Source organism: Mus caroli, chromosome 12 (genome assembly GCF_900094665.2).
Source record: "Mus caroli chromosome 12, CAROLI_EIJ_v1.1, whole genome shotgun sequence".
NCBI lineage: Eukaryota > Metazoa > Chordata > Mammalia > Rodentia > Muridae > Mus > Mus caroli.
The window spans coordinates 82,754,476-82,768,902 of NC_034581.1; the positions used below are offsets into that span (position 1 = coordinate 82,754,476).

The 14,427-nt window shown below is 43.4% G+C and overlaps 1 protein-coding gene and 2 pseudogenes across 1 annotated transcript; 2 read left to right on the forward strand and 1 right to left on the reverse strand.

Moving 5' to 3' along the window:
* Positions 1-942: 942 nt before the first annotated feature.
* LOC110306565 lies at positions 943-3,176 on the forward strand (annotated as a pseudogene).
* A 2,996-nt stretch (positions 3,177-6,172) lies between these two features.
* On the forward strand, positions 6,173-7,521 carry LOC110306566 (annotated as a pseudogene).
* Positions 7,522-11,706: 4,185 nt separating this feature from the next.
* LOC110307482 (ubiquitin-like protein 5) lies at positions 11,707-11,958 on the reverse strand. The gene has a single exon (XM_021179710.2). It carries the CDS (start codon positions 11,956-11,958, stop codon positions 11,737-11,739), a length of 222 nt encoding a protein of 73 aa, XP_021035369.1. The 3' UTR covers positions 11,707-11,736.
* Positions 11,959-14,427: the final 2,469 nt, after the last annotated feature.

The following is a 14,427-nucleotide window of genomic DNA, read 5'->3' on the forward strand; positions in this document are numbered from 1 at the left end:
GAGAGAGAGAGAGAGAGAGAGAGAGAGAGAGAGAGAGAGAGATCCTGCTATTCCATTTGTGACCCTTCATTTCTGGCATGTGAGTGTGTGGTGTCAGCAGTTTTGCCAGGTGGCCATCCTGGGCTGAAGTAAGTCCTAGTCCAGCACACCTGCTTCAGGCCTTTATATTCTAAGCATCTGGCTGCATTTGAGACTTCTCAGCCGACTTACAGATGTGTGTGTCTGCACTTGGAGTCAGACAAAATATAGCTATTTTTGTATTAATGGAGCCATGCCATTTTATACATTCATGTTCTATACATTCACTTTATCCTTTAAGTTGTTGTCACACATAAGTTGTTGCATCTTACAGTGCAGGTTTTAAATTACATGGGTAGCAATTTTGAGTTTTAAAAATTAGTAATTGCAGAAATTAAGTACTTAGACGGGATATTGCATTATCTTGACTTTAAAAATATAATAGTTGACAATGTTTACATATGATTTCACTTTTCTAAGGCATACCCCCAAAAAGAATGAAAATAAAAAAGAGAAGTCAATGTCTTCTGATTTTGGAAAAAAGAAATTTTCAAAGAAGGTAGTTGTTAATAGGATATAAAATATTCTATACTTTGTAAAGTAAGTCCTTTGTGTTAAGCTGTTTTCAAGAAGTTAGCTTCTGTATTGCCGTTTTGGAAAACGAATTACTGTGTATTGATTAAAGTTAGTTACATAATTGTACAAGCTAAGTTGTCCTTAAACTAAGCTTAGGTTAAAAGAAAAGGAGCCACAGAGTAATGAAAATGTGGTTCCTGTTTTCTGAATGGAGGAGTTAAGAAACAGAGACATATTAAAAACCTGTTGGTTTAAAAACAGTTTTTCTTTTTAATATGTTCATTATATCTCTGGTATATAACAAAAATAAGTGACTACATGATTTCTGGAAAGAAAAAAAAAAGATCAATGCAGTCCTATGGTCTCTGCTAGGAAACCAGGAGGGCACTCCCCAACTCCAGCAAAGACTGCTTGTACTACAACCATTAGTGGCTACCAAGATGTTTTGGAAGAATGCAGCCCTCTTCCCAAACTATCTTTTTATTTTGCATGGGTGATAGATCACATCCTACCCAACACCGCAGGGCACATGCAAGAGAATGCTCATTCCTTTGAAAACTCACGATCCTTTGGATCTGCTTCAGGCCTATAGTAATCCTCACCACTAAATTCTCTGGTCAGAAGTACCCCACAACCCCCCTCACCCTCAACACCATATGGAACCCAGAGCACACATGAGTCCCCATAAACAAAACCCATTGCACTTCAGTCCTTTCTTGTGATCAAAGTGGAAGGTTGCATACAGTTTTCTAATTGGCATTCAGAATGAGAGGAACAGAGGTCCTGAGGCAGTGGCAGGAGGAACAAGAGGGGAAGAAGGTGCAAGGCCTCTCAGATGGCATCTGAAGAGCTAAAGAGGTTTGAGAAGCTGAGGCAGCTGAGTTTGCATAAGGAGTTCTAGGACTTAGAGCAAGTGATGGAGAAGAGTAGCAGAGAAGCCCTGGGCCATCAGGAGACTTGAATGCTGAGCTGCATCTCTCCAGAGCCAAGATTCTCAACCTAAAGCTTGGAGAGGGAGAGCAGCAGCAGCAGCAGCACCATGTGAAGCAAGCAGAGCAGGAGCAGCCTAGGAAGGAGGAAGGCCAGGTCCATCTGCTAAGCCTGTACCCCCTGCAAGAGGAGGTCCTTCAGCTCAACCAGCAGGTAGATGGATGCCTCCAGTCAGCACATAGACCTGCTGAATGTTGACCTGGTGCAATCCAGACCCAGGGAAACCAGCTGTGTGTCCTTATCTTGAGAATCATTCTTAACACCTTGAAGAATGGCTATCGCATAGCAGAGAACCAAGCGGAGGCTGACCTGGCCCTGCAGGAAATGCAGGACCTCCTCTTGAATTTGGAGCAGGAGATCACCAAGTCTCTGAAATGAAGAAGAAGGATGAGGAGTACTTCCTGGCCAAATGTCAGGAGTCACAGGTGTAGCAGGGGCGAGGGGCTCCTGCCCAGATCTCTGTCCCTCAGCCCAAGCCCAGCAGGTTCACACAATGAAGACTGGCAGGGGAAGGTACAAGGTAGTAAGATGCCATGGTGCCAGCAACTTCAGAATGCTTCTACCAAATGTTTGTTGGTCTTAGAGGACCTGACCAGCAGCAAGGGAATTCAGACAACAAAGATAAGTATGGACTTGCAGAAGTCAGCCACCACCATAGTGAGCCAGATCTTTCAGCATCCCAGGTTCAAAGCTGAAAGAGCTCTTTGATAAGATCCATAGCCTGCTCTCTGGAAAGCCTGCTTGTCCAATCTGGCAGGCATTCCATGTCCCTCACTCTTAACACTAAGGGACTTGATTTTGTGCAGTATATACTGGCAGAGAAATCTGTGAAACAAGAGGAGGAGGAGTGGCCTCTCACCATGCAGCGGCATTCCCCATTGCAGTGGTGGCAACTGGTGTCTGGCTGCTCCACCCCAAAGTGGGAGACCTCATTCTTGCTCACCTCTAGGAGAAGCATCCATACTCCATTCCTTTCTACCCAGCTTTCAAGGAAGGGATGGCTTTGGAGGATTCTCAAGGGATGCTTGGCTACCAAGTGATGGATTCCAAGGTTGAACAAGAGGACAACTTTCTAAAAGCCCTGTCTGGGATGATCCATTTCTATGCTGCCAACAGCCAGCTCCAGTGTTCCTATAGAAAGCATCAGGAGGCTCATTCTCATGGCTTAAGTGATAGCTGGCACATATCTGAAACATGGAGCCTCTCTCAGATGTGACGTCCACTCTCNTGTTTGACTTCTTGGAGTTGTGTGGGAACGCACTCATGAAGCAGTACCAGGTCCAGTTCTGGAAGATCATGCTTCTCATCCCAGAGGACGACTTGCCCAGAATGAAGTCATCACGAGGTCAGGATTGATGGGCTCTTTCATATGGCTCAAGCAGTTCTTGGAGAAATGTCTGCAATGCAGGGAGATTTCTGTCCCCAGAGGCTTTCTGATGTTTTTGGCTTTTCTCCTTTTGTTGGCCTTGATACCTTTCATCAAACTGTGTGGCAGGAGGGGCAACAATAAAGCAACTGAGACAGTGGGTTTGGTAGAATCTTGTCAGATTGAAGAATTCATCGGTGTGTTTTTATATATCTGTACCCTGTGAATGAGGCTTTAAGGGCTGGATAGATGGCTCAGTGGTTAAGAGCATTAACTGTTCATCCAGAGGTCCTGAGTTCAATTCTTAGCAACTGGAGGATGGTTCACAACAATCTGTAATGGGATCTGATGCACTCTTCTTGTGTGTGTCTGAAGATAGCTGCAGTGTACTCATTGAAATATAAATAAATAACTCTTAAAAAAGGTTTTTTGTTTGTTTGTTTTTTGAGATAGGGTTTCTCTGTGTAGCCCTGGGTGTCCTGGAACTAACTCTGTAGACCAGGTTGGTCTTGAACTCAGAAATCAGCCTGCCTATGCCTCCCGAGTGCTGGGATAAAAGGCATGTGCCACCATGCCTGGCTTTTTTTTTTTTAAGATTTATTTATTTAGTATATATAAGTACACTGTAGCTATCCTCAGATACTCCAGAAGAGGGCATCAGATTTTGTTATAGATGGTTGTGAGCCACCATGTGGTTGCTGAGATTTGAACTCAGGACCTTTGGAAGAGCAAGAGCAGTCTGTGCTCTTAACCACTGAGCCATCTCACCAGCCTCTAAATGCTGACACCATTGCATACACTAGCAAGATTTTGCTGACAGACCCTGATATAGCTGTCTCTTGTGAGACTATGTCTGGGCCTAGCAAACACAGAAGTGGATGCTCACAGTCAGCTATTGGATGGATCACAGGGCCCCCAATGGAGGAGCTAGAGAAAGTACCCAAGGAGCTAAAGGGATCTGCAACCCTATAGGTGGAAATAAAATATGAACTAACCAGTACCCCCCGGAGCTCGTGTCTCTAGCTGCATATGTATCAGAAGATAGCCTAGTTGGCCATCAGTGGAAAGAGAGACCCATTGGTCCTGCAAACTTTATATGCCTTTATATGCCTCAGTACAGGGGAACGGCAGGGCCAAGAAGTGGGAGTGGGTGGGTAGGGGAGTGGGTGGGGGAGGGTAAGGGGGACTTTTGGGATAACACCGGAAATGTAAATGAAGAAAATACCTAATAAAATTTTTTTTTAAAAATGAGGATTTTGTCAATCTCTGATCAGGTTTGGTAGTTCTATAGGTATCACAGAAATACAGAACTGGCTTTTCTAATTTTCACAAGTTACAAGCAGGGGTGAAAACTCAATACTTACCATTCTTCTTTACTGTCTTTTTCTTTAGATGGTAGCCAGAGCCTAAGTATGTCCCCAACCCCGCCTCTGTCTCTCTGTCTCTGTCTGTCTGTCTGTCTCTGTCTGTCTGTCTGTCTGTCTCTGTCTCTCTCTCTCTCACACACACATACACACTCACACACACACACTTTGGTTTTTGATTTTTTTTCTGTGTGTAGCCCAGGCTGTCCTGTCCTGGAACTCTTTGTAGACCAGGCTGGCCTAGAACTCACATAGATCTGCCTCCTTCTGCCACCTGAGTGCTGGGATCAAGGCGAGCACAATCACTGCCTAACCTGGCTTGTTTACTCTTTTAAATGTGCCATTCACACCATGTGGCTGCTTGTCTGCCCTGTGGCTGCCTCTGCACCAGCTTAACTCAAACAGCATGGGTTTGTCTTTTGCTTCTCTGTCTCCCTCTTCTGGGCAGCTACTGGAAATGACAACTTGTCTGAACTCAAGTTTTCCCTTTAAACTCTAATAAAACTGTCCTCAGACAGGAAAAGAAAAGAATTGCACAACTTAGTGACTGATTTATAAAAGTGCCCAGGGACACTTTCCTGCCTCCTTCTGGCTATTTAACCTTAAGGTTCCACTCAAATCCTGCCTCCTTAGGATACCCCTCCTGACTCCCAGGCCCCAGTGTTCACTCCTGCATCTGACCAAGGCAGCAGTCCTGACATGTGCCTGGCTTTAGACTGTTTTTGAAAGCATGTGTGGACTCCATGACCTGAGGCTCCTTCAAAGCTGGGTCTAGATGAAACAGTCTGTCTTTACCCCTCAACACATAAAAGAAAATAATAGGCTCCAAAAGGCACTTGGTAAACAGAAGTGGTTTCATATCCCACTGCCTGTTTTTACAAATCTCCTTTCCCTATCTGACTTTTTAACTCTACCCTTGAGGACAGGCACCATGTCAGTGGCCTCCCTCTGAGAACACTTGATGACACTAAATCCTGAGGAAATAAACCAAACCAGCTATATCACCATGGGGCTTGGGAGAGGGGGACAACAGCAACTGTTATCTAAGCTAACCAGCAGCAATAAAGGAGAGAAAGCATGACACATACAGCTGACAACAAAGATCATAGAGCCACATCTGGGAGAGGAACTACCAGCAGAGTTAAGAATCCATGATGAGCCGGGCCATGGTGGTACACATCTTTAGCGTTTGGGTGGCAGTTATGGGGTAAGCCTAGTCTATAGAGTGGCTTCTAGGACAGCCATGGCTGCACAGAAAAAAGTATTTCTCAAAAAACAAAAGAAGATGAGGAGGAGGAAGTGGAAGAGGGAGAAGAAGAAGGGAAAGGGGTTGGTGCTAGAGAGAGAGGGGTGGTCAGTGGTTGAGTGTTCTTACTGCACTTGCAGAGAACCTAGTTCCATTCCCAGCATCTTGTGGCTCATGACCATCTGTAACTCCAGTTCCAGTGTATCTGATATCCTTTTCTGATCTCCAAAGGCAGCAGGCATACACATGGTGCCCATGCATACATACATATATGCAAAGAAAACATTCATACACACAAAATAGAATATATAAGTCTAAATTTTTTTCTAAAAAGACATGATAACACCAGATGATATTGCTATTGAGCTACCAGAGAAAACATCTAAAGTCAAATATTCAAATCAGATTCTCCACTTGGAGATGGATAATGTTCTCCCAGCTCCAGACAATGCACATATAAATGCTAAATCCAGAACTCCTCAGATTAGTTCTTCAGAGCGAGAGCAAGTTTGCTGACAGAAGTTTTTTTCTAAAAAGGATTCTTTCTGAGTCATGATTTCAGAGTAATTCAGTCAGAGATCGCTTGGCCCCACATTCTTGCAATGGGGTGGGATGAAACCCCATGTGGAAAAAGAGGATGACGAGTCAAGTGAAAGGGATGAAATCCATCATGACAGGAGAAAAGAGAGGCAGCAGGACCAGAAACCTACCTACCCTTCTTTCTTTCTTTCTTTCTTTCTTTCTTTCTTTCTTTCTTTCTTTCTTTCTTTCTTTCTTTCTTTCTTTCTTTCTTTCTTTCTCTTTCTTTCTTTCTTTCTTTCTTTCTTTCTTTCTTTTGTTTAAACATTTTTTATTAGATATTTTTTCATTTACAATTCAAATGCTATCCACAAAGCCCTCTATAACCTCCCCCAACCCTGCTCCCCAACCCACCCACTCCTGCTTCCTGGCCCTGGCATTCCCCTGTACTGGGACATATAATCTTTGCAAGACCAAGGGGCCTCTCCTCCCAATGATGGCCGATTAGTCCATCTTCTGCTACATATGCAGCTAGAGACAGGAGCTCAGGGGGTACTGGTTTGTTCATAGACCCCTTCAGCTTCTTGGGTACTTTCTCTAGCTCCTCCATTCAGGGATGGGGCTGTGTTCCATCCAATAGATGTCTGTGAGCATCCACTTCTGTATTTGCCAGGCACTGGCATAGCCTCACAAGAGACAGCTATATCAGGTTCATGTCAGCAAACTCTTGCTGGCATATGCAATAGTATCTGCGTTTGGTGGCTGATTATGGTATGGATCCCAGGTGGGGAAGTCTCTGGATGGTCCTTCCTTCTGTCTCAGCTCCAAACTTTGTCTCTGTAACTTCTTACATGGGTATTTTGTTCCTAAGGAGGGACGAAGCATCCACACTTTGGTCTTCCTTCTCCTTGAGCAGCAACCTTTTTAGGGCAGTGCATGAGAGGAAGTCAAAACCGCAGAGAAATGAAAATAGAGATATCAGTGAAGTCATTGCTCTTACTGTGCCCAATCCTCAAACTTCCAATGAAACGCAGTATGGCCGAAAACTCTTCAACCTATCCAAGAGTATGGACAGTGGATTTGCAGGTGGAGAAGACAAAAATTACAATGTTTATGATCAGGACTGGAGAGGTGGTAAAGATGTGGCTCAGAGTATCTACAGGCCCAGTAAAAATCTAGACCATGATGACCTTGTAAAAATATGTATCGTGATTATCTCAGAACCAGGATAAGGACCAGCTGATTCATTCCTGAGAAGTCATTTTTCTGGTTCAGACTGTAGACCGAGGGACTGAGAAGGACCAGTTCACTTCAAGCAAGATCCTTTTGGTTTGGACAAGTTTCTGGCAGAAGCAAAAGAGCATGGCGGTTCTAAAAGGCCCTCTGAAAGCAGTTCCCCCAAGGAGCAGAGGCATGAAGGCAAGAATCAGAGGATGGAGTAGAGGGGCCTCTTGAAACTAAAGGTGAGATATACAGCAGAGGACTGCCTGGTCTATCCTCTGTGAGAGAAGATGCACCTAACCATTGAGATACTTGAGACCACAGAGACTGTGGAGGCCTTGTAGGGAGGGGTGTGCTGGTGAGGAGTGGGCACTTCCTCTTGGAGATAAGTGGGAGGAGGAATGGGATGAAGAACTGTCAGAGGGGAGACCAGGAAGGGGATAAAGACTGGAGTGTCAAAAACAAGATTAAATATAATAAAATGAAAAAAAAACCATGACCTTGCTTTCTTACATGCTAAGTTAATGCTCAAGTTTTCCTGAATAATGTGTTTGCTTCTGACTTTCTAGAGTTCTGGAAAGCCCATTTGTCCATAAGCATGTATAAAATAGATTAACATTTTGGTTCTTCTCTTATGTTAGTCATGACAAAGTCACTGATGAAAAATGAGACAATGGCAAAAGTAATTCACACAAGCTCTGAATAATTAAAATAAATTTTAATTGAAATTTAAATTTGGGGAATTGGGTTTTATTTCTCAAATGGCAAATAAAACCTTCTCCAATGCACAACTGGAGAAAGTTTGGATTCAATATCAACGAGAAATGACTTAATATCATGATAACAGTTCTAGAGTTCTAACATCTGACACTATTTTGATAAACAGTTGGCTCACTATCCTACAAAAGTTTCAAGGGGTACATAAAACAACCTTACTGCTAAGCCCCTTGCCTCTAGCTTTTCCCATGTGTGCAGTTTGGTGATATTTTCATAGGAGAGCCTGTTGGCCAGAGGGATGCTGCTGTCTTCTATACTTTCTCTCAACACAGCTCTGGCAGGAAGTCACAGCTGATCTCACTGATCATCGACTCTGGCTTGAATTCACAAGTCCTGCAGAATTCATCTTCCATAGAAATGAGCTTTCTAATTTGCGTGTGTGTGTGTGCGTGCGCATGTGTATGTGTGACAGAGAGAGATACAAAGACAGAGACAGACATAGAGAGAATAATAAAAAGAATAACAGGCAATGAATTTTGGAGGGAGTAGAAGGAGGGGGTACATTGGATAGGTTGGAAGGGGAGAATGATGGTGAAAGACCCACAACGTGAGGTCTCCCCCACGTTCTTACTCAGGAGAGATGACACCCCAAATCACTCACAAGAAACGGTCTTGCTGCAAACTGCAAGAGGATTTTTATTCAAGAGCGCTCTCAGGCCTGAGGTCATACACCATGCAGGGGTAGAGGACCGTGGTGCCCCAAGTAGCTGGATAAGGGGGTATTTAAAGGAAGAAACCACAACTCAAGGAAGTGGAGAGGGCATTGTTGGAAAATACCAAAGATACCAGTTAAGAGTCACAAGGAAGTGCAAAGTTACAGGAGTCACAAGGAATACCTGGTAATTGTTCAGGTTATCTCTCAAGACAGTTTCNAAGAGCCCCTAACAATAGCACATTCTTTGACTTAACACTCTTTGAACCCAGGAAGCAGGTGAGTGGAGGAATGTTGCCATCTGTTTTATGATTAGCATACCTTGGAGCATTGAGTCACAAAGGTCACATTCCCAAGCCTGGGCCTAAAGGCCTAGAATTTTGTTGTTACGTTATACTTTTTCAATGGAATTATATAATATTCCAAAAGTTAAAAAAATAATAAAAAAAATCTAAAACTAGCATCTTGGGGGACACATGACTCCAGATACATAAGTAGTAGAGGATGGCCTTGCCTGACATCAGTGGGAGGGGAGGTCCTTGGTCCTGGGAAGGCTTGATGCCCCAACATAGGGGGATGCTGGAGTGGTGGGGCGGGAGTGGGGAGGTGGATGGGTGTGGGAGTACCCTCATAGAGGCAAAGGAGAGAGGGGACAGGGTGGATAGAATGGGGGAGTTGTGGAGGAGTAACCCTAGAGGGGCAGATGTCATTTGAGATGTAAGCAAATGGAATAACTAATCAAAAAAAAAAACCATAATAAGAAAAAAGAATTGTCCTTTTGTGTGCTTTATTGGTTTGGTGAATGAATTATGCTTGGTACAGTTGTACTATCAGGAGGTTTGGCCTTGTTGGAGGAGTTATGTCCCTGTGGAGGCAAGGATTTGAGGAAATATATGTATATGTGTATATATATTTTTTGTTTCAAGCTCTGCCCAATGTGAGCCACAGCAGTCTACTTCCTGTCTTTGAATTGGGAAGCAGAGGCAAGTGNGTATCTGATCTAGGCCAGCCTGGTGTATAGGAGTTCCAGGGCATCCAGGGATACACAAAAAAACCTTATCTGAGAAAGAAAGAATCGACTTACCTGTCTCACTCCTCCTTCAGAGAAGATCCACATTCAGCAGGTTTTGTGCTGACTGGAGGCATCCAGGTGCTGGTTGAGCTGCAGGACCTCCTCTTGCAGGGGGTACAGGCAGTGCAGATGGACCTGGCCTTCCTCCTTCTGAATCTGCTCCTGCTCTGCCTGCTTCACTCCCTGCTGCTCTGCCTCTCCTAGCTATAGATTGAGAATCTGGGCTCTCACCCCATGCTCAGNTTTCAGCTTTTCCTGATGACCAGGGCTTCTCTGGTACTCTTCTCTGTCACTTCCTCTAAGCCCTGGAACTCCTTATGCAGCTTCAGCTGCTTCACCTCCTNACACCTCTTTTGCTGCACCTAGACCCTTCTGCCATCACCATACACACACATGTTAGTGTCCCTCTGGACCTGAGGTAATCTGACGTGTGCTCACAGATTGAAAGACCATTCAGCAAACTGTAAAAGNCCAACCTTCTGATCAGCAATGGAAAGTGCTTCAGCCAGTTTGTCAAGATTTTCACTTATATGACCCATGTGAAGTCTTTCATCAGAAGCCAGCCATATATGCAGTGGAATTNTATAACCCTTCAAGTTCTTCCCTGCTATGCACACTCCATTGAAGCCTGCTTGACAGGCCCAGAGGCCTGGAAGCTCTCACCAGGCAAAGAGTNTCAGAGAAACTCAACCTCCTGGAACCTTGGCATTCTCATAACCCATATACTCATACCCTATCCCTGCGTTAGTCTGGTGTATGGATCCACATGCTCTCTTTTAGTATTATTTTATTATAAGTGCCTTTAAAGATTGAATTCTGACATAGCTAATCCAACATCCTAGAAAATCCTTGAAGCCAACAAACTTAGAATTCAGTAGGAATTCAGTGAGGAATAGGTCATCTATTCAGTAACATTCAAATTTACTTCTAGTAGAGACAGTGAAACTAATTAGGCATTACAAAGAACAGAGCCAAAATAGCTCAGGGCTGGTCTGCAGAGTGTTTACTTGAGACAATAGCCAGTCTTAACTAGACAAGGGAATTCACAATGGCCTAGCGAATAGGTGGGTTTACCATAAAAGAGTTAGGGAATCCCCCTGAGACAGGTTTTTTTCACTAGGCCCAAAGAAACAACATAAATCAGGCATTTACTAAGAACCCCTGGTGGTGGGCTTAACAATAGACTAACATTACACCTGGCTCCCTTCTTAGTGACAGCGGCCTGGTCCCCGCCTTCTTTTGATGTATACATTCCTTATGTTTTGTGTCACTATAACTTGGTGGATGTATCTCTCCTGTTTTCTTGTTATTCTGTATAAAAAGTTTTGATACTCGACTTGACAATTACATTCAGATTCTACACAACCTCTCCTGTTGATCTGTCTGTCATTTATTTCGCCGACTCCTTGTCCACCTGCAACCAGAGGCCCACCAGAGATCTTCGCAGGCAGGGAACAAAAAGGGTCTGCAGCACTTCCCCTTGGATATACATGGTGGGATCTTCCAAGCCTGCTGTGTTTTTACATGGGATGACCACCAAGAACAGCAGCAGCAGTGGAGGACAGGCAGCTGGAGTCTAGAAAACAAGGTGTATGCTACATAAGGCAGAGCTGGAGAGGTGACCCAAGCCCTTGGAGGAGCCTAGAAGATCCTGAGTGGATTGAAGTCATTGGATGGTTGAAGATTGATTTTGTTTTGATTGTGACTGTGTCCTGGTATGTTTCCGTCTGAAGAAGGCATTTTAGTGGAGCCCACAGTTAAGAGACTCTGAATTTTAAAAGATATTGGATATTTTAAAGGGATTGAACTTTTTTTTAACAGCAGCAAAGTTTTTATTCATGTGAACNGTTAAAAATGACCATCTATACCAGTGTCAAAGGAGGATGGGATAGGAGGGCAGGGTAGAGTTGGGCAAGGAGGAGGAAGAATTCTGCTCTACTGGTAATAAAGCTCCAGGTTCATCCCATCATGGATTTCATAGTCTCCCAGAGACACGTGGTCCTTATAAATCATGTACCACTTTTTAAGAATGATCTTNTTCCAGCAGGAGCCAGTTTGAAATGCTATCAGTTTCTTCAAGTCACTGATGGTATCATCTGTGTTGCAATTCACTTGGACTTTATTTCCTAGACGGTCATTGCAAACCACCTCAATCATTGTGGCTGGAGCTCCAATGTCCTTGAACTTATGGATGGAACAACTTGCAGCTCCAATGATGAACCCAAATTGAACTTTTAATATGTAAAGACTGTGGGACTTTTACACCCTCTTATAGTGCAGCCACTGGGAAGAATCACGTTCCTCCTCTTTAGGGTAGATTCATTTGCTAGGACAGTTCATGAACCTAAAAGGCAAAGCAAAATGAGGCAAAACCAAACAAATAAACATCAAACTAATACTTTCATTGTTTGTTTATAGTTTTAAATAAAAGAAGGCTCATTTCATCTTTATGTGTATGAGTGCTATGTCTGGATGTATGTCTGTGTACCACATACATGCCTGGTGCCTTCAGAGACTGGAAGAGGGTGTCAGATTCCTAAATTGTAGTCACCGATGGTTGGGAGCTGCCATGCAGGTGCTGGGAAACAAACAAGTTCCTCTGCAAGAACAGCCAATGCTATGAACCACTGAGCTAATTCTCCAGGCCATAATTTCTAGTTTTATAAAGGACATTTAAAAACATATAAATGAAAGCTAACTGAATGCATTGTATACAACAAGCCTGGCCATTTTGAGTCCACACTTTTCCCAATTGCTACAATAAGCACACAATACACATAACACCCTGGTGTTTTTCTTGTGTGCATCCATTTCAAGTTCAATCTTTCCCTGTATAGTCCTACTAATCTATATCATAGTGCCTGAAGAAGACTCGAATATTTGCTACCTCTAACACATAGTCAGGTTACAACCTACCAAGAGATGTGATGGCAATTAGTGAAATCCCACATACAATCAAAAACAAGAGGGACTTGCTTTCTTGCAGAGAAGGAAGGAGGGAAGTAAGCTGGCAGGGAAGGCACCTAATGAAAGCCCCCAGCATCTGAGCAGCCAAGTCACCAAGGAAGCCCAGAAGAGGTTCTAGCCATGGTAGTGGCCAGGTTACCTCTGATCCCGAGCTTAAACTATCCCAGTAGAAAAATGGAAACTATTTGTACTTCCAGACCATTCCATAACCAGGACCCCAATCAACAACCTACCTGGTTAGTACCATCTTCTTTGAAGGATGACTAACAAACATAAGAAAGCTGATTATTTCTTTTCGAGATAGGGTTTTTCTGTACTCAAGGCTGCCCTGGAACTTTCTACAGACTAGGATTTCCTAGATCAGATATCTGCTTGCCTCTCCCTCCCAAGTTGAAGGCCGCAAGATGAGACTACTTTGTCTTACCCTGGGCAGAGCTTGAGTATATATACATTTCCCCAAAGCCCCGCCTCCACAGTGATGCATCTGTAATTCAATAAGACCACACCTTTGGATAGTACCACACACTGCTCCAAGAATAATTCATTCACCACACCAAACAAACAAAAGGACACTTTTTACTGCTTTCTGGTTTTCTATGTAAATGAGAGACAAAAGAATCTACTGAGGGCAATGTTGAAATAATGAATGTGGGAAATCAAATAGGCATAGACCAAAACTTGGGATGTAGGNTTGAAAGAAAGGAATGGGGCTGTTTAGAAGAGCACTGACTGCTCTCCCAAATGTCCTGCAGGGCACAGCCAGAGCAATTGGAGGTCCTGANTTCATATTCCCAGCAACCACATGATGGTTCACAACCATCAGTACAACTACAGTGTACTCATATACATAAAATAAATAAATTGATCTTTAAAAAAAGGGATGGATATGTGTTCTTCAGTCAAGTCTCATTTTCCATACATGCATATCATATGGGATGCTTGTACCATGATGATCCCTCACTGTCCTATGGTTATATAGAGAACAGCAATTTTACTACAACACAATTAAGAGATTGGGTGTCACAGTGAGTAAAGGCTCTTGCTGCCATGCTTGACTGCCTGAGTACAGTCTCAGATAGATGGAGAAATCAGAATCTCTCATGTTGTTCTCTGACCTTCACACAGGTGTTGTGGTTGTTTTACACACATACAAATATTACCCATACACTAATGTACTATATGTAACAAAACTTAGTTTATAATTTTATTATATATATAAAGGTGTTTTGTCTGCAAGCACATCTGTAACAACATGCATTCCTGGTGCACAAGGTGAGAAGAGGGCATTGGACTCACTAGGTACTAGAGTAGCAGATATTTCTGAGACACCATGCGAGTGCCATAGCCTAAGCCTTTGAAGTGTGGACTGAACTCTAGAGCCAGCACATCTTTTGAAGTCTGGTAGATGAGATCAGTAGTAGTAATAATACTGTAATACACCAAAGGGGCAAGTTCCAGCTCCAGCAAACAGCAGAACGTTGGCACCTTCGGACACGTGTCTCTGGCTTTATTGTCAAGAGTAGATGGAGACTACAGGGACAATTGATGGTTAANTGGAGCTTAGAAATTAGCAGTCTTTAAGAAAAGACCAACATTACTGCAGTAAAATTGTAGTGCCAGGGATATGTTAGTTGTCCCCTAAACACAGATGTGATCTAA